This window comes from Centroberyx affinis, unplaced genomic scaffold, assembly GCF_046629955.1.
Source record: "Centroberyx affinis isolate AG114_WGS23_722 - 3 ecotype Tasmania unplaced genomic scaffold, CSIRO-AGI_Caff_v1 ptg004451l_1, whole genome shotgun sequence".
Lineage (NCBI taxonomy): Eukaryota > Metazoa > Chordata > Actinopteri > Beryciformes > Berycidae > Centroberyx > Centroberyx affinis.
This window is the reverse complement of record NW_027282120.1, coordinates 169062-189961: the sequence shown is the minus strand read 5'-3', so window position 1 is coordinate 189961 and position 20900 is coordinate 169062. Positions and strand designations below refer to the sequence as shown.

The 20900-nt window shown below is 42.8% G+C and overlaps 1 protein-coding gene across 2 annotated transcripts in view; it reads right to left on the bottom strand.

Annotated features, from left to right (window-relative positions):
• ehbp1l1a (EH domain binding protein 1-like 1a) overlaps nucleotides 1-20900 on the bottom strand; it is a 43980-nt gene that overhangs the window by 13062 nt on the left and 10018 nt on the right. The window contains exons 7-8 of one of the 2 annotated variants that reach the window (XM_071544082.1): nucleotides 13645-13704; nucleotides 13411-13540 (exon numbers count right to left, since the gene is read on the bottom strand). In XM_071544082.1, the coding sequence (XP_071400183.1) occupies nucleotides 13411-13540; nucleotides 13645-13704 (190 nt within the window). The remainder of the gene's footprint in view (nucleotides 1-13410; nucleotides 13541-13644; nucleotides 13705-20900) is intronic. The other variant, XM_071544083.1, reaches the window with a different exon arrangement.

Below are 20900 nucleotides of genomic sequence, written 5' to 3'. Positions count from 1 at the left end.
TCTCATTGTGAATCAAAATACAGATGTATTTTGCTCCAATGTACAAACAAGGACAGACAAGACAAAACTTACAGTCTCAAAAAACATTTAGACTTCATGTTTTCCTTTCACATTCTCTTAGTTTTGGTATCAAGAGGTCAGTTGTGTATTGTTTTGCTCTGATTTTTGTATACCATCGAGGACCACGTTGGAAATAAGTGTGCAGTGTGCAGAGTGTGCAGAGTGGAAAATTTCCTCAATCCAGATAAGTAAATTTGAATTAAGATACTAACAGTCTTGATGCTACAGGTGCCATTATACTCCAAATCTGGATAACGTACTACAGTTTATTTCCTTCAGTTCTAAGTTAGGATTACCAATACATCATGGCACACTATATACCATGCTACGTACCAGTTTCACACCAATCTTACACTTACCCTTTATGGAAAACACCCACAATAGCCTTTACTAATCCTGAGGTCTCTTCCTCCTTTGTTGACAAAGAGGACTCTGCCTCCTTCTCTGTCATTGTCCCCTCTGCCTCCAATACTTCCCAACCTAAGACTACTGCCGGCTCGGATGTATCCAAAGGTTTCTTCACTGTCTGGACTTCCTCTGCTGCTAGCCTCCCTATTTGTCCGCTGCTGAGGACCCAGACATAAAGGGTTTAGAGTATCGTATACACAGAAGTCATGCCACAACACCACAAAAATAATGTGATGAAATATAGACTTCACGGAGATGCTGAAATTTATCATGCAATCTTCAGCCATGTTACCAGAGCTAATTTTTATTGGTCACTGCAGACCATGTTAGACAAACACTAGATCGTGTTCTCTTTCACAGCAAACCATGCAAGAGCATGGGCTCATCCACTTACCCATTATCTACAGAAAGGTCTATGCTTTGTTCTGCATCCCTTTTTAATTTATTCTCTGTCATAGAAACAAACATAGTGAAACACAAGAAAAGCACAGTGACCCTGAAAATTGGACACAGCTTAACACAGTAAATGTCTCACCAAATAAAAGTGCTGTGGCAGAACTGCAATCAGATGTGGAGGGGAAACCAGGAATGTTTGTTTCTTCGAGATATGAGCGAGTTGGCTGCATATAAGGCAATCCTTGTGTTATAAGTTCCTCAGCAGAAGAAGGCAATGGAGCAACCATTGTTTGTTCCTCTACTGGGTTCAATTGTGGAATGGAAGGGAACCCAGGAATTTGAGTCACATGTGGACATGACGGAGCCATCGGCACCATATGTTTCATTTCCTCTTTATCTTCTGCTGGCCGATCTGCAATAAAAAAAATCTTCTCATTTTGCAGCTTCTCAAAGAGGGGCTTGGTGTATGTTGTCCGATCCTGTATATCCATAGATGCAGAACTAAGCATCCTTGCTGATGGAAAACCTGGGACATGTGAAACACATGGGGCAGATGTATATAAGCTGACCATGTTTGGTGGTCTGTTTTCAACTTGAGCAGAAGGGAAACCAGGTGTACGAGCCTCTTTTGGGCAGGATGTCACTAATGCCATCATACTTTTCATATTGTAACTATATGGTCGGTTCTGCCCAGAAAGTGGCATGAACATCTCTGCCCTCTTCTTCTGAGACTTTATCCAAAGAGGCTTTGGTTCAGTTATCCAACCTGTGCTTGGGACTTTAGTCATGGACGGGAAACCTTTGAGACTTGAAGCTTTGGGGCAGTAAGGTACAAGACTCATCATATTTGGCTCCATCTTGGATTTGGATCGAGGTGCAGAGGGGAACCCAGGAATCCTGGATGCTTCTGGGCAAGATGGTGCCAGGGCCAACATTGCCTTAACAATTTCTCGGTCTTGATTTGGACTGTCTACTGCAAAAACTGTCTCCTTCTGAACCTTATCCCACAAAGTCTTGGGATCAACAAGCCATTCTAGTTTTGTGGCCCCTTCAAAGGATGCACAACCAGGAAAACTGGCTACTTTGGGACAAACGGGTACAAGACTTAACATATTGCATCGAGGGGCAGATGGGAATCCTGGAATCCTTGATGCTGCTGGGCAAGAAGGAACCAGAGCAAGCATGGTGTTTGCCTTATTTAAGTCAACTGTTGAGCTGTTAATCATAACCTGACTCTTCTTATGTGGTGTTTTCATCAATGAATCCAGTTCAGCAACCCACCGTACTTCCTTGTCCCCTTCAATTGATGGAAATCCAGGTATGCTGGAAACTAACGGACACAAAGGGAGAAGGTTGACTACATTTAGCCCATAATACACAACTTTGGGATTTGGAACAGATGGGAAACCAGGAACACTGGACACTTTAGGGCAGGATGGTACAAGAGAAACCATATTCTTCATGGTCTTTTTGTTGTCTTTTGATCTGTCAAATATGACCTCCTTCTTTAGTGGTCTCTTCACCAGTGACCCCTTTTCTGTTACCCATCCTACACTCTTATCCCCTTCAATTGATGGGAATCCAGGTATTTTGGAAACCTGGGGGCACAATGGAAGAAGGTTGATAATGTTTGGTCCATAATGCACAGTTTTAGGGTTTGGAACAGATGGAAATCCTGGAATCCGTGCCTCTTTTGGACAGGACGGTACCAGGGAAACCATTGTTTTCATTGTTCTCTTATCTCTTTCACACATGTCAATCAATGAGACTTGCTTCTCTTTAGGTTCCTGCTCCAATAATGGCTCCTTGCTCATTGTCCACTCTTCATGCGTTGCATCATGAGATGATGGGAAACCAGGTATTTGTGAGACTTTTGGGCATGAGGTTGAAAGACTGACCATACTTGGCATAGTCCCAAAATAAATCACTCTTGGTTGTGGTACAGAGGGAAAACCAGGGATGCAGGATTCTTTTGGGCAACTTGGAACAAGAGAAACCATTCCTTTCATAATTTCTTTGTCTATTCGATAGTTCTTTAGTAATAATATAGACTTCTCTTTGGTTTGCCTCTCCCATAATGGCTGATGAATAGTGTTCCAGTCTTTGCTATCAGCTTTCTGTGTGGATGGAAAACCAGCCATCCTGGAGACAACAGGGCAAGATGGAAAGAGGTTGACTATACTAGACCCATAATGGATTACGCTAGGTTGAGGAACAGAGGGAAATCCAGGGATACAAGCTTCTTTTGGACAAGTTGGGGCCAGAGCTGACATTGTTTTCATTTCATCTTTATCTGGTCTATCTTTAATAATAACCGTGTTGATTTTTCTCGGCTTTCCCCACAACGGTTTGTAATCTGTTGCCCAGTTTTTGCTCAAACACTCCACTAATGATGGAAAACCTTGGATACAGGAGGCTTTCGGGCAAGAAGTTAAAAGGCTTACCATATTTGGCCCATAGTATACTATAGGTTGTGGAATTGAGGGGAAACCTGGTATGCAAGAATGTTTTGGACAAGTTGGTACCAAGGCTACCATTTGTTTCATTTCATCCCTTTCTTTTTGTGATATATCTGTCACGACAACAGGTTTCATCTTCATTTTCTTCTCCAATAGTGGTTCCTGATGAGATAACCATGAACTATACTTGGCTTCAATGATAGATGGTGAACCAGATATATTGGATACTCTTGGGCAAGAGGGTAAAAAATCTACCATATTTAGTCCATGATAGACTACACTGTGTTGTGGTATAGAAGGGAACCCTGGAGTTCTGGCTTCTTTGGGACAAGATGATACCAGTGACATCATTGCTTTCCTGTTCATTTCATCATCCTTTGATGCATATGCGAGTAATGTTTCCTTCGCTTTTGTTTGTTTCTCCCAGAGTGGCTGCTGATCTATAAGCCAGTGTTTTTCTTCTCTGATGGACAATCGAGAGGGCATGCCAGCAATGTTTGTGACACTGGGACAAGTTTGCAAGAGAGTGGACTGTTTGTGCTCAATTTCAGGCCTCACAGAAGATGTGACACCTAGTAGACATGTTGTGGGACAGGAAGGCTTTATATCCACCATACGTTCTATTACATCTGCGTCTCCTTTTAGTCTGTCTAAATGAAGAGTTTTTGTTTTATTATCCTTTGATAGCTTCTCCCAAGTGGCCCCACTGTCAAGTGGGCATTCCTCTCTCTGTGTTTCAACAGAAGGGAATTCAAGTATACCAGCTACTCTTGGGCAAATTGACATTACATCTACCATGGTAGGTTCCCTCTCTGCCTTCTTTCCATCAACTTCAGACTTTCCAGAAGGGATGCTTGGGATTGTGACAGCACTAGGACAAGATGGGACCATACTGACCATTCCTCTAATCCTTTCCCTTTCTTCCTTTGATGTGTCCATAGTTAGCTCTGTGGTCTCCTTTGGTAACTTCTCCCATAGTGTGCTCCTGTCTGTAGGACATTTTTCTAATTGCTGCTCAGCATTTATTATTTGGTTGGATGGGAGTCCCGGTGCACCGACAATTGGGCATGATGGTAGCAGTGAAACCATGTTTTCATGTCTAAGGAAAGGGGAAATTACAGTTATAGTCAAAGGTGATTGGAAGCAGACACTAAAGACACTTGTCATTACTGTAAATCTGTGTGAATACATCACAGTACAATGCAGTCAGGTACAGTGTACCAAAATCAATCAATCACAAGCAATCAGTACTTCACTCGGAGTATAATGATTATAGCTCGCCAAAATCTAACTCAAAATTTTTTATCAAACCTTATTGTTTATAATAATAAAAAGACACACATTACTCTCATCACTCTAAACACTCTCATGCAAGCAGTTAAAACCAACCTTTACAGTAACTTAATAAGCACCCTTGCATGTCCATAACAAAACACAATGCCACAACTTTTAAGTAATTCTACTACTACTGTTATAACAGTTGATGCTTCCCTGACAGCTTTACAGCTGAACTAAAAGAAGTGACGAATTGAGTTATTAATGCCTGGGAAAGAGTAGTTTTGGTGTTGAAATTAGATATTATTCCTATCCCTATAATAATCAGAGTTGTACAACTTAAACATAAAAATAAGTGTTGCAAACACAGTTAGTGCAATAATTTGTCATTGCTCAAAAAAGCTTAATATAAAGTGCAACAAAAACTATTAAGTATATGAAAATTACACAATGAGAAACTATCAAAAGAGTTCAGTAAATCCACTTCAAGAGCAACACCAAGATGCAACCATTCAAATCAACACAAATAACTACACCTACATCACACTGACAGGAGTGGAGGCCATGTATTGGGCTCTCTCACACTTACCCACTCTCAGAATGTCTGATAACAGCTCCTGGGTCCACTGTGTCAGTATATACCTCAGTCTTCCTACTTGTAGTAATTCCATCCATTCCAGTGCCTGATTCTAATACTTTCTCTGCTGAAACTTCTTTATGTGACTGTTCAAAGGGCATGAAACCATGACCCTCAGTAACAGCTATGACCTCAGTAGTCTCTGCTTCTTTGTCAATACTTGCTCCCAAGTCATACAGTGACCGTCTTTCTTGAGTATGGGTTTGGCCCAAGGGGCTGAAACAATGACAAGTGACAAGAGGAAAAACTATATAAATATGGTGTACCACAGAATAAATCAGGTGTACAAGATATAACCCACATAAGTAATATAAATATAATTGTAAATAAGTCAGTCAGATGTTGATGAGATGGTGCAAAAGCGTTATTGCATGAGTAAAACAGCCCAACTATCACTGTGCAAACCAAGGCAACCCACCTCTCTCTGACACTCAAGAATAATGGCATGTCAGGAATGGAGTGCCACATTCTGCAGTGCAAGTGTCTGAAAATAGAATTGAAAGGCAGGTGTTTCAGACACTATCCCACTGACATTACAGAGAATGCACCTAATCTCTGTAAAATTCAGACACAATTCAGAAGGTATACAAGGTATATAAGGTATAAGGGTATAGGTATCTACTCTGCTTCTCCTGCTCACTCACCCTTTTTCTAGAGCGCCTACTTCTTCAGCCTCATTTGGTATCCAAAAGCCTCGTTCCTCTTTATGAACCTCCAACACTGAGCAACCTTCAGATTTTGCTTCTCTTCTATCAAGAACTAATTTGATTGGATTGGCCTCATCCCATGTCTTGTCAACCCCTTTACCTCTAGTGGACTGCTGATCCACTTGGATTACTGAATATGATGATGGAAAGTCTGGGAGAATGGCCTCTTTAGGACAGGCTGACAACTCTATTGTCATTCTTTGCTGTACATCCTCTGGTACCTCTTGGGAGGGGAATATAAACTGCTCTGATCTCTCTCTCAGAGAATTCTTACAAAATGATTGTTCTTCCAGTGACCGCTGTTGGCTCATCAGGTTTTCTCTGTCATCCCTCTCTGTAGATGGAATGCTCTGAATATGGGAATCCCTTGAGCAGTATGGCAGAGGACTTGTCATGCTCACTTCTATCTGATCTCCTTTGGGGTATGTCACAGATGGAAAACCAGTCACATTAGCTTCTTGTGGGATACAATACACAGTAGATTTTAGATCATTTGGCCTAATGACTCCTGTACCTTTAGGAACTACATAATCTGTCTGTGTTTTTTCACCTGATTCTTCCCCACTTGCCCACTCTTGTACAAAAGCATCATTTACTTTTCCTACTTTTTTGTCATCTACTGATGTAGCCATAACTGCAGTGAATCTTTCCTTTGGTGACTTCACCAATAGTGGTGTTTTATTAACTGGCCAACCCTGCTCTGAATGGTGCACATGAGTGGACGGAACCCCAAGAATGGAAGCTTTCTTTGGGCAAGATGGCAGAATATTTACCATATTTGGAAGCTTTTCTACTTCAAACTGTGGAGCTGATAAAAAACCTGGGCTGAGAGCAATGCTTGGACAAGATGGCACAAGAGGAACCATTGCCTTCCTTACATCTTTGTCAGGAGAACCATAATTGCCCTGAATTGGACAGCTTTCTTGAGACTTGCCTATCAAGTTCAACAGCTTATCCCAGAGTACAGTCCCAGTCTTCACCACTGGCCAGCCCTCTACTATAGCATCAGGAATAACTGACAACCTTGAGGGGAAACCAATGATGCTTGACTCTCTCGGGCAAGATGGGAGCAATTGTGCCATGCCTGGCTCTTTCTCTACCTTGACATCAACAGCTTGGGATCGCGGAGCAGATGGAAAACCAGGATTAATGGCTTGTCGCGGACATGATGGCAGCATACTGAGCATTATTTCTTTGTCACTCAATGACATCTCCTTAATTGGACAATCTTGGTAAGCAACGCCTTGCCTTCTATTCAGTGGTTTCTCACAAATTGTTTCCCTGTCAACATCCCAGCCATCATATTGTGTCACATGATTTCTTGCAGGTAGACCTGGAACTTTAGTGTGTTTTGGAAAAGTATGTAATGTTTTCAACATGCTTGGGCCCTCTTTCATCATTACATTCACTGGTCTTTGTTGTAACTTGGAGGGAAATCCAGGAATACTTGAGTTTTTGGGACAGGGTGGCAACATTGACACCATAATTCTAATCATTGCTTTTTCTCTAAAAGAAATCCTGTGGCCATGTATAACTGCAAGTCTTTTTGTGTTTGTTAATGGCCTCTCCCATATTGGCCATTTATCCATACTCCATTCTTCTTCATCTGACTCAATGTGAAATCTGGAAGGTATTCCAGAAACTCTGGAATGTCTCGGACAGGTAGGCAGAAGACTGATCATAGTTGGTCTATCTGCCAACATCTGATGTGGTACTGATGGAAAGCCTGGTAAACAAGCCTTTCTTGGGCAGGATGGTAGTATGGATACCATATTTGTGACCATATCACAATCAAGACAGGCCAAATTAACATCCTCTATATGTAACATTACCACTGACCTTTCTCTAGGGAGTAACAGTGACTTCCTATCCACTGGCCACTCTGCTGGTTTGGCAGCGTCTATAAGTGGCATTCCGGGAACTCTAGATACCTTTGTACAAGTAGGCAATAAATTCACCATACTTGGGACGTCAGCTAATGTCTGCCTCAGAGCAGAGGGGAAACCAGGTACACTAGCCTTCTCTGGGCAAGAGGGTAATATTGCACCCATACTTTCAGCAGTATTCTTATCAAAAGAACAAGACACATTTAGAATTTGTACTTTCCTTTTTTTCAGTGACCTCTCCCACCATGAACTTTTGTGTACAAACCATTCTTTGCACATGGGCAAACAAAGTCTTTTGGAAGGCAAACCAGGGACTCTACTAAGTCTGGGGCATGAGGGCATAATATTGACCATACTGGGTTCTTGTCGTAGAGCAGAGGGAAAGCCAGGAGCATGGGCTTTTTGTGGGCAGCTTGGCAACATATCTACCATGTCTTTCAGGATTTCTATGTCTTCTGGAGTCCACTGTACAATATGAGCTTGTCTTTTCTTCACTGGTCTCTCTTTAATTGATCTCCTCAGGGCATGCCAATCTTTGTTCTCTGAATGAATTTGATGTCTAGATGGTATACCAGAAGTCTGGGTCTGTTTAGGGCATGTAGGCACAAGACTGATTATACTTGGTGCTAGTTTCTTTTGTGCTGAGGGGAAACCCGGAATGAAAGTCTTCACAGGACATGATGGCAACATAGCTACTGAACTGAACATTTCTCTCTTGTCTTGATCCTGAGCAACACCTGGAAAAACATCTTGAATCAACACTTCACTTTTCCTCAAGGGCTTGTCCAATAAAATATGCCTGGCCATATCTAAATCTTCACCTTGAGAACTAACTGGCTCTTTGGAAGGTAAACCAACGATTCTGGATTGCCTTGGGCAAGTAGGCAGAATATTAATCATATTAGGATCTTGCCTTGGTGCAGATGGAAAACCGGGCACACTGGCCTTTCTGGGACATGAAGGCATCATGGTTGCCATGACTTTTATCATTCCAGGATTATTACTGATAATTTCCTGATTATGAACACTGTGTGAATCAAATCTCACTCCATTTTTCAATGGCTTCTGCCACAGAGGACTTCTATCCACATGCTGGTCTTCTTCTCTAGCTATGATACACATTTTAGAGGGTAAACCTAAAACTCTGGCTACTCTGGGGCATGTAGGCAGAAGGTTAGCCATACTGGGCTCCTTTCTTGGTGCACTGGGGAAACCAGGGGTGCTTGCTTTCCTGGGACAAGTTGGTAACATATTTACCATATCTTGCAGAAAATGTTTATTCCCGTTTGATATTCCATCTACTAAATAATCTGGTTTGTTCCTCATTGGTCTCTCTTGAAATGGTGTCCTAAGAGCCCTCCAGTCGTCATTCTCTGACTTCAGTAGGTGTCTGGATGGTACGCCTGTAATCCTGGACACTTTAGGGCACGTAGGCATAAGACTGACCATACTAGGTGCTATCTTCTGGGGTGCTGAGGGAAAACCTGGGATAGTGGCGTTCACAGGGCAAGATGGCAACATGGTTACCATGATTGACAATTCTTTGGTTTTACTCTGAGAAAGAGAAATGGGTTGAATTGGCATATTTTTCCTCAGTGGCTTCTTCCATAATGGATGTCTGTCCACAATCCAAACTTCATCATTTAATGTTTCTTTAGAAGGTAAACCAGCCACACTGGTTTGTCTTGGGCAAGTAGGTAGGATGTTAACCATACTAGGATCTTGCCTTGGTGCAGATGGAAAACCCGGCATACTGGCCTCTCTTGGGCAAGAGGGCATCATGGTTGCCATGACTTTTATCATTCCAGGATCACTGCAGGCAATTTCCTGATTATGAGAAACATGTGTATTAAGTCTATCTCCATTCTTCAATGGCTTCAGCCACAGGGGACTTCTGTCCACATGCCAGTCCTCTTCTCTAGTTATGACCAAAACTTTAGAGGGTAAACCTAAAACCCTGGCTACTCTGGGGCAGGTAGGCAGAAGGTTAGCCATACTGGGCTCTTTTCTTGGTGCTGAGGGGAAACCAGGGATGGATGCCTTCCTGGGACATGAGGGTACCATATTTACCATATCTTTCATTTGTTCTTTATCCTTGTGTGACCTTTCCTGAACCAGACAGGGAGTATTTCTCAATGGTCTATCTAGAAGTAATCTCCTCAAAATATGCCAGTTGTCATTATCTATCTTCGCTATTTGTCTAGATGGCATTCCTGCAACCATTGTCTGTTTGGGGCATGTAGGGAAAAGACAGGCCATACTTGGAGTATCTGTAGCCTTCTGCCATGGTGCAGAAGGAAACCCTGGTACACTGGCCTTCCTGGGACATGTTGGCAACATGGCCACCATGACTTTAATCATATTAGGATCACTGACAGCATGTTCTTGAACACAAGACATGTGTGAAACAAATGCCTCTCTTATCTGCAATGGTTTCTCCCATAGAGAACATCTGTCCACAACCCATTTCTTATATCCAGTCACTGTCCCACCAGAGGCTAAACCTGGAACTCTGGCAACTCTGGGACACGTAGGTAGAAGGTTAGCCATTTTTGGCTCTTGTCTTGGAACGGATGGGAAACCAGGAATACTAGCAGATCTGGAGCAGGATGGTGTCAGGTCCACCATATTTGCAATCAATGCACTATCCTCGGAAAGTGAACTAACACTAACATAATCTGAATACAAGAGTAATGCCAATCTCTTGCTGGGTAAGCTCTCAAACAGTAATCTCCTATCAACAGGCCAAGCTACAACTTGTGACTGATCTAAACATGGCACCCCGGGAATATTGGAAAATTGTGGGCAAGTTGGTAGTAACTTTATCATACTTGGTGATCTCCCTATCCCTTCAATCTGAGCTTCAGGCTCTAATGCGGATGGAAACTGAAGAACAGAGCTTCCTCTTGGACATGATGGGACAAGTTCCACCATAGTTGTGTACAAACACTTTTCTTCTATACTGACGGCAGAGCTTGGTAACAAAACTGCCTGCTCATCTCTCTGATCTGGCCTTTCCAACACCACATCTTCGGTTCCCTCTATCTCTCTATCTATAAAATGTTTTGAGGCCAAACCAGATGCACTAGATATTCTTGCACAAGAGAGTGCAAGGTTCACGTTAGATTGTTCCCTTTGTGTCACTAGTGTGTCTGTTTTGGGCTGCTGTGCTGAGAGGAACCCAAGATCAGAGGGTAATCTTGAAATGCCTTGCACAGAGGCAGCCATGCTTTCCATCATTTTCTTATCCCCAACTGATCTCTGAAAAGCAGGGGTGATTTCTAGTGTCCCTCTTTGTGGCTTCTCCCATTGTGAGCTCTTATCAATAGGCCATTCTCCAGATTGAGCTTCTGATGTTTTGCTCATCACTGTTGAAGGGAAAGTGGAACCGGCACCTCTGAGACAAGACGGTACTGAGACAGCCATACTCTCATTTCTGAAGGAATAAGGGACACCAAAGAATGATGTCAGAATTAAATTATGAGAATGATTAAATTATGAAAATTATTCATGATTTACTTTTGACCTAAGATCACCATGCCACACTTACCCCAAATCCACAGTTACAGCTTCAGACCCCCCTTTAACTCTGAGAACATCTTTCTTATGGACCACTTCTATCCTCTGCATCTGTTTTGTGTCAAAGGTTTGAGCTATTTGTGGCAAGTGCAGCACGGTGGTCTGGACTGGTCTGGAAGTTGGCAGAGGGTTGGTAGGAGAAAGGGGCATACTCTGTACACGCTCTGGTTGGGCTATCGGAGTACCTAACTGAATGGACATCTTGGTCAAGTGACTCCTTGGTCTGACCAGAGGCTCCTTGACTGAAGTGGACATGGGCTTGGGAAAATCAGGCTTTTGCTTAGGTGCAGAAGGGAGTGGAGGAGTTGTTGGCTGGACTTTTGGCAGAGCCCCTGTCAGCCTTGTCTCTGTTTTTGGCACCTCAAAATATTGAAGCCCCGGCGCGGAAGGCACTCTGGGACTAAGGGGCAGAAGAGAGGTCATACTCTCAGGTCTGGGGGATAAACAAATGAAGGTCAGAGTTAAGACGTCAATGGAGAGATACTATCTCCATAGCAGTAACGCAATCAAATCCAGGCCATGATCTCCATCTCTCAGCCATTAGTTTGAGCAATTCCACAGAGCTCCATATAATGGCCTACATGCACATGAGCAGTGTGGCATGGTCTTACATGAATTATATGGTTATACAACTACTACAGGAAGCTCAAAGCAGAGTCGCCAACCAAACAAGCATTTAGTCAAGCGCTAAATCATGTAAGGAATCACCAGGCCTAGCAAAGCAGCAGTGATCTTTTAATAGGATACACTGCAACAGCACTGCAACGTGAGGCACTTGCCACGTCAACAATGTGACCACGGGACACTGATTCAATTGTTTTTGTTTCAATTTTAACATAAAAGAATTTCCTCCAAAATGCCATATTTTAGATAAGCAAAGGATACTTCTCAAGCAGCTGCGCAAGCAAGGTGTGTAAATGTTTAGCAGTGCTGAAGAATAGCCATGAGAATAGAAACAAAACTTCTTCAAATCTGTCATACTTCCCATGAAACTGATTAAAAGGAGATTAAATATATTCACCAGAGTAACAGATTTGCTAATATCATCTTTCCCTGCAATGAAATATTTTGATTTTCACAGTGTCCGGGCCCACACATCATAAATAATAGGTCTACCATCTCTCAGCAAACCTCATAATCAGTCAGAGTATAACCTAGAATGAAATTACAGCCTATATCTTTCAGTCACCAATTATAAGTATGGAACAGACTACACTTTTTTCTTTACAAAAGCATTTAATGATGACAAAGAATCAAATATTCTCTGCAATTAATTTATTGTTATGTATGATTACATGGCAAACAATTTTCAATGCTTTAACAATACATGCAGTGCAGTTAATGTTCGATGGAGATGATTTTGCATGAGGAAAAATCCACCCTAAAACACTTGTTTCACATGTTTCTAAAACACTAATACTGTAAAAAAAAAACTGGCAATGTACCTTGCATTTCTGGACCCATTTTGTTGTTTGGTGATGCATTTTTCTTATTCCTGCGGATAACTGTGGGATGTTATGTTGAGATATTTCCAGCAGCTAAAATGGAGTTTTATAGCAGAAAATGTTTCAGCTATCTAAAACATCAACGGAAAATAGTTTTGGTGTCGGCCATTTTTCACCGACATCCAACAATCACACTAGGGCAAAACCACCATTGAAAAGGCAGCAAAAGACCAAAATGCAATGCAGTCACAAGACATGTTGCATTTTAGTAAAGGACGCACCGCGATCATAGATACACCCCAATGTTCATGAACTAGTTGACCAGCTAGCTGAAGTGAAAGCAACAAGTTCACTCCTGTTCTCTGGGGGTTGTGGAAAGGCATTCTCAGAAATGTACTGGGAAACCACTGGGAAACAACTCCTGGAATGCACTAAACATCACAAATTGATCGTATCTAACAGCATAAGAGTATCCAAGGGTGGATTTTCCCTTTAAAGCCACGTCAACCAAGTCAAACACCATCACTGATAACTGTCTACCCTTTTAAATACACTCACCCTGCTGATGCCCTGATGACCTCTACTCCAAACGGTGCCTCCCGCCTCCTCTCATAGAGCCTGGATGCGTCTGGCCTCTGACTGGCAGTGCTGGTCATTCCAGCTACGGTAGGGGATCTGGGATCAGTGGCTGGACAATGCAACACGAAGGTAGCCATGTAGTCAAATACATTGACCAGAAGTGTCTATAATTCTGATGCTAGTAGGACATTGTATTTTTGTGTTCATGCTCACTTGTAGGTGTTGTACATGAGGAATCCTCTTCACTCAGTGTGCTCAACTGCCTCTTAAATTCTAAAGAAAGAAAAAAAGAATAGAAGAGATTAGACATAATAACCTGAAACTGGAGGTTAATTTGGCTCCCCAGTCAGTTTATCCACTAGTATCTCAAGTGTCAGTTGCTTTAATTAAAACCACCAGCTGGGGGAGCCATGCATCTGGATCAATGACAGAGCTGCATTTTTGGTGTATTCAGTCACTTATTTTCATGCTGAATCTAATCAAGCAGGAACAAGATGGATTTTGTTCCTTTTTTGATTTAGTTCTTGTACCTGCATCTTGGTCACTGGGGGAAGCTATGGCTGACGCTTGGAGAGAAACTTGAAGGGGAACTTGGGAAAAGTGAGGCTGAGGAGGGGGGCCAGAGAGCACAGGCGCAGAGGGAGGAGTTAGAGGAGTAGGTGAGAGGGTCTCCGTTGTAGGGGTGACCTGGGATCTCCAGGAAGGGACAAACGTAGACCCCCCCTTGTGTGTCTGGTCCAAAGACTGGCCAATGAGAAGAGAGGCTGAAGCAGACGGGGAGAAAAAAATAGCGGGGCAGAGGGGGGGTTGATAGGAAGAAAGAAGGGTAGGAGAGAGGGAATGGAGGGAGGAATATAAATGACGAACGCCATGAAACAAAGCTCGAGTATACTTTTTAAAACCAGTCTAGCAGGCTTTTTTTTTCTCCCGTGTTAGTGCTTGCGGCAGAGTCACTGAGCTCATTATGTACCTGACTGGGAGGCAAGTGGCAGAGCAGGAAGTGCGGCACATGGAGTAGGACCGATAGCAGCAGCAGATGAAGAGCCAGAGGCAGAAACAGAACATGAAGTAATACTAGAAGAAGCACGGGATAAACACAGATCGGGGTCTGAGGAAGGGAACCCAGAGGTGGGGAGTGGAGAAGGGAGAATAGTCAGAGTAGTTAGGGCCGAATCAGGGCTAGTTGCTGGTAAATCAGACGTGGGGGCAAGAGAAGGACCAGGGAGAACAGAGGAAAGAGATGGGGAAGACACAAGAGTACAGTAGGGAGGCTCAGGCGGCTCAGAGAGCTCGGAAGATTCCATGCTTGGGTCGGGCCGAGGCAAAGCAGCATTACATGGCATCTGCTTTGTCTGCGGGGCTACAGGCCACCCGGGATCAAAGGTCGAGGGATGCAGAAACTTAGGAGAGAGGCCTGGCTGGGCTAGAGGGGCCTGAGACTTAGGAGGCCTCCATTCACTCTGCCAGGGAGCTGGGAAAAGAAAGAGGAGGGGGGGGATAGAATGGAGGGATAGAGGGAGAAACAGAAATTAAGACATAGTAATGAAGTGTGTGAAATGGAAGGGGGCAAAGTGAACAAGGAAGAGATGGAGGGAAAATGGAGGGAAAAGGGAAAATAATTTTGAAATAGAAGGGGAGGGGAGGACAAAAGCCAACATAAAGGGTCTAGCAAAAAAAATGTCATTAACATTAACGCAAATAATGACTGCAAAAAAAGGCTGTGCTCTTAATCAGTAAATAGTTATATAATTTGTCATGTGTCCTGCTGCTGAGCATAAAACACACCCACTGATTTTATCCTGCCCTAGCTCCATTGTAGCCCTGTGCCTGTACCTGTTTCAGGTGCAGAGGGCAGGCTGGTGGGCTTGGTGAGGGCAGAGCCCAGCTCCACCGGAGAGCTGACATGAGCTTTGGGCTGTCGGGGAGCAGGGGGGGGCGGGTAGGAAGGAGGGGAGGAGCTGGGAGGAGCTGAGGATGAGGAGGAGGAGGAGAGGGAGGAGAAGGAGGGAACACTCTGGGGTCTCCAGGTGTTGGGACGGGCTGCAGTGTGAGAGGCTAAGAGAGGAAGATGGACAGAAAGAAAGGAAAAGAAGACAGGGTAGTGATGAAAAATGGCAGGACAGGAAGGATCTTAGGACTAATGCAGCATTGTGTCATATGGGAATAACCATCACAGCTTGACGGTTAACAGTTACAAATTGTTTAAACAAAGTGTTTAAACTCATTTGAAGCTGTCAAGACACCATCATTGAATTTTCTAGTAGTATTTACCATCTGAAATCTGAGGTGAACAGTATTTTCTGTAGTATTTACCATCTGAAAGCTGAGGTGAACAGTATTTTCTAGTAGTATTTACCATCTGAAAGCTGAGTGAACAGTATTTTCTGTAGTATTTACCATCTGAAAGCTGAGGTGAACAGTATTTTCTGTAGTATTTACCATCTGAAAGCTGAGTGAACAGTATTTTCTGTAGTATTTACCATCTGAAAGCTGAGTGAACAGTATTTTCTGTAGTATTTAACATCTGAAAGCTGAGGTGAACAGTATTTTCTGTAGTATTCAACATCTGAAAGCTGAGTGAACAGTATTTTCTGTAGTATTTAACATCTGAAAGCTGAGTGAACAGTATTTTCTGTAGTATTTAGCATCTGAAAGCTGAGTGAACAGTATTTTCTACTAGTATTTACCATCTGAAAGCTGAGTTGAAAGGTATTTTCAAATATGAGCTCATATCTTCCATATTTGTCCTTATTTTTTTGGACACGAATGCAGCATGCACCTATAAAATCCACTTAAATCAAGAAGACTAATAATTAACATCATCTGCGTATAGTGGCAAATCAACATAACTTTCTAGTACCTGTTTGTGGGATATCAGAGAAAGTGGAAGGATGGAGAGACGGGGCAGAGGGTGAGGAGGAGAGAGGGGAGGTGGAGAGGGCTTTAGGAGGGGTGAAGGTGGGGAGAGCTTGGGCCACCTCGCCCTCAAGTGGAGAGGAGTCGCTGTGGAAGCTATGTGGCCTTCGAGGAACTGAGACGGGCGCTGAGGAGACGGCACAGGACAGCGGTGGGAGAAAGAGAACAGAAAAGAGGAGAAAGGAGAGCAGGAGGACAGAGGGAAAGGAATGAGACTAAACGCACACAGAAAGTTGCTAGTCAACCAAACTGCAGATAGAGAATGGAAACAGGGTCAGACAACAAGCTTTCCCCCAAAAGCTAGTCTACATTTTCATGACAAATCAGATTACATCTTCAAACAAAATCACATTCTGCATCAGCACCGGGTCTCCCAGAGCAGTCAATTCAACTTGACTTCACTTCCTTAGCGACGGCCCCGACAGGATGTGGACAAAAGCCAGAGGCCATAAACGTCGCTGCACTGACAAACAGATTCGCTGTGACGAGGGGCCGTCGCTATGGAAACAGGGGGCGATTAATTTCCCGAAATCTGGCAATAAACGCCGAATGGGTAGCGGTGGAGAAAATGATTCTGCCGGGCCAGGGTACGGCTCAAGGATTCAAAACGAGGACATTCAGTTCATTCCTCGGTAATCACGGACATGTTTTTCTTTCCCTTGCTGTGGCTGCACTTATCAAAACAGCAGGGGGTGCCTCAGGCCAATGAAAGACGAGTACACTATTGCATAACTCTAAATCACAGATTTTCAGGGCAGTCTTGCTGCGTTCCCTTAACTCCAAGGAAACAGATGTCTGTCTCCCCTTTGTAATTACATTGACCTCTTTGGAGGAAAGAGCCAGAACCATAACACAGCCAAATGATCACTTCAAAATAATTATGCTGACTCTAAGCCAGGTCATCACATCACATGGACCCTTTGGTGGACACACGTTTATCCAAAGAGTCTTACAGTACTCTGTATCCATATTCAACACAGGTGATCCCAGTGGGAATCAAACCTCTAACTCTGACAGTGATACAGGGTTCCTACACATTTTCAATTAAAAAATTCCATACTTTTTCCAGACCTTGATTTGTTTTGAAGATTTTGTCTGGTGTTCAATATGATTTACGCAGATAGACATCTTGCCCCTGCTAACTAGGTCATATCACTGTATAGATGAAGATTGTTCTTCACAGCGACAAATATCAGAATATGTGAGATGATTGGCAGGGTTCCTACACGGTTTCCATTTTAAAATTCCATATTTTTCCCAGACCCTATGTTCTTGACCGGATTTGATTTTGGTCGGTATTTCATATAATGCATGCTGACAGCGGCTGGGTAATAAGAGCGTCCCTCTATCTGAACATTATTCTTCACATCAACAAAAACTGTGGACTCAAAGTGGGTCTACAACAACATGAAAGCTAGAATTAAGTGTGTATCGGACGTGAACCACAACATTTTCCATACTTTTCCAGACATTTTTTCAAATTCCCAAACTATTCAAGACCTGGAAATTATCAAATTCAATTTTAATACTTTTCCAGACCTGCGTAGGAACCCTGGTGATAGCGCCTTGCTCAACTCACTTAATTACAGGAACACGTGATCAACTACAGGACCTGCAGCCTGTTGCACCTAAGGAACGTGCATTTGCTTGCGTTGAAACTCGATTATTTGAGGCTAAAGCTGTGTCTTTGTTTAGCTGCACCATGGACACTGAAGGTACATCTTAATTAGTAGAGTGTAAAGGGAACACCAACCAAAACATTGTTACAGACAGTGATGTTTTCACCTTCTGTGGCCAATAATGTGAGAACCAAAATCAATTTCTTCTGCCCCAAGTAACGGTAGCTAACGGTAGCTAATATTAGCTAATTTACATGATTTACATGAAGAGAAACATCTAGCAAAATTAGAAACATCCCCAAACGTCAATAAATAGGTATGTTATCTAGCACAATTAGAGAAATTTTAGACTATTTATACTCTTTTACAAAAGACTTTACACCTGTTGGGGGGTGGAAGTACGTTTTAAGTTGTAACTTATGTCTACCTTGGAACTATTTCAGTACCCGTCAAGTTTTAGAAATGTGTAAACTCAGAATGAGAATTTGTTCAAACTAGCCTATGTTTGAACTTGCGTTTAACTGGTGCAACAGGCTGCTTATGATCATAACTGAATGCAGCCAATATTCCAGGCAACCAGACAGAGTGGTTTGAATTAAGCAATTTTTACTAAGAGTGGACAAATCCACCGCAACAAATGTCTCGTAAAATCATCAAACTCCAAAGAGACAAGAGACAACATGAATAGAGGAGTGTCTGGCTACCAATACCTGATCCGGCACCGGGCTGGAAGATTTTGGGCAGTGCAGGCGGGTGAGCACGCGTAAAGGCTGGCACTGAGTAGGCATAGGGGGAGGGTCGAGCCTGCTGGGCAGTGCCGGGGGGCCGGGCTCGAGTTCGGGAAAAAGAGGACAGGGCAGTGGAGTCTGGGGGTTCGGGAAGAGGAGGGCGAGACGGGAAGGAGATGGTGGAGGCAGTGCCAGCAGAGCTACTCCAATCCATCTCTGTGGTTACGGGGTGAAAGATGAGAGGTGGGAGGAACGAGATGGGAGGTGAAAAGGAAAGAGAGAGCGCCGGGGAAAGACGACAAAGAGATTAAAAGGAAGGAGGAAGAGGTGGGAGGAGAAAATGAAGGCGAAAGTACCGGAGAAAGGAGAGAAACAGATCAAAAGGAGGAGGAGGAAAAGATGGAAGCAGAAAAGAAAGGAGAAAATGGCAGAGACAGTAGAGATAAAGACGAAAGGCAGGGAAAGGGAGAAAAAGTTGGGAGCAGAAAAGGAAGGTGAAAGTACCAGAGACAGTAGAGAAAAAGATGACAAGGAAGGAGAGGGAGAAAAAGATGGGAGCAGAAGAGTAGAGGGTGCCAGGGAAAGTAGAGAAAAACAATGAATAGTGAGAGTGATAGCAAAGTGAAAGGGGACAGAAAGGAAAAAGTATTAAAGATAAAGATGAAAGTTAAAATGGGGAATGAGGTTTTGGAGTAAAGTTGGAGAGGACACAGGCAGAGAAAGCAGTAGTGAGGAGAGCAGGGGAGGGGAAATGAAAAAGGGAAGAGGGAGAAGAGTAAAGATAGGTTGGAATGGGCAGTGATGGTACTCAGATACTCATCCAAAGCAATAAAACCATAAATCTTATCTAGCAGCAGCACAATAGCACTGTGAGGAAGTCACAAGGCAGATAAAAAAAAAAGCTTTTCCCAGTTCTAGGAGTCATTTAATATACAGCCCAAGCGCTCTTATTCTAAATTTAAATATTGTTTCACCATTTCTATACTTGAGAGGAATTTAAAGTGTGAAGGACTTCACTACCCAGAAATCATGTGACATCGGTAAAGTGCAGACCTAAATTTCTTCTTCTTAGTGCAGCTTTAAATTCAATTCAATTACATGGGTTGAGAAAATTCTATGTTTTGGAGATAGATAGTTTTCATTGTGAACTTCGATACCACATAAATATCATATTCTCTCATTTCAAACATTGATTAATACAACTGCTTATTGATTTACTCAGTTAAGTTCTGAGGAGAGTATCTGATACTGTGCAACATGAAGATGCAGGGAGGTTTTCATCAAACTACACCTACTTTCATTGTCAGAGAGTAATGAAAAACTATCATTGGCAACAATGATAGTGAGGGCAGGTAGAGTTTGATGGCCAATATTTAGGTAGCACATGAATGATAATTTCAAATAAATGTCATGAATGCTGAAAATGAAAATGCTATGCAATGGGGAGGGACTTGGGTATGAACTAATTAGGACCAATCAGGAAGAGGGGAGAGCAAATCAGGAGACAGGAAATTACCTGTGGGGCCTGATTCAGCGACAGGCCTCCAAGCCAAATCATGTATCCTTGTGGTAGAAAGGACAGGAGCTTTCAGAGAGAAGAAAAGGAACAGCAGAGCGGAAGAAGTGAGAAAGGAAATTGGATATAACAATAGCAAAAAAAAGAAAATAGGAAGCAGCAGTTTTGAAAAAAAAAAAAAACACAGTTCAAAGAGAAATAGGAAGGTGAAAGGTGACATCCTTGCCTGGCTCCCCATAGCTAAGATTGGGCCAAGACAGGAGAGGGGAGGGGAGTCGCCCGTGTGGCTGTGTTGCGCAATAATTTCAAGAATCACACACTGAAAATAGACTGTCACACTTAAAATAACATGTACTCATATGTGCAGCTGTAACCTCATAGCAGCTTACGCCTCGCTATAAGTTTCAGGCAATACATTTTTATGGTAGAATAGTTTAGAACAGATTTTTATAAGCATGTGCTGGGTAACAGTGTTTGTGGTCAAGTCTTCTTGCATGCTTATGATAATTATTAAAGGAAGCTGTTTGTGTATGTGTGAGATGTGATGTACTGAAATTAGTATTGAGATCTTTAGGCTGGGATTTTTTTGTCTTTCTGTCTTTCTTTGTAAATCTGCAAGGTATCACACATTTAACCATATAACTGAAATTATTCTGCTGACTGATACGTCACTGATGTTACCACCTCTAA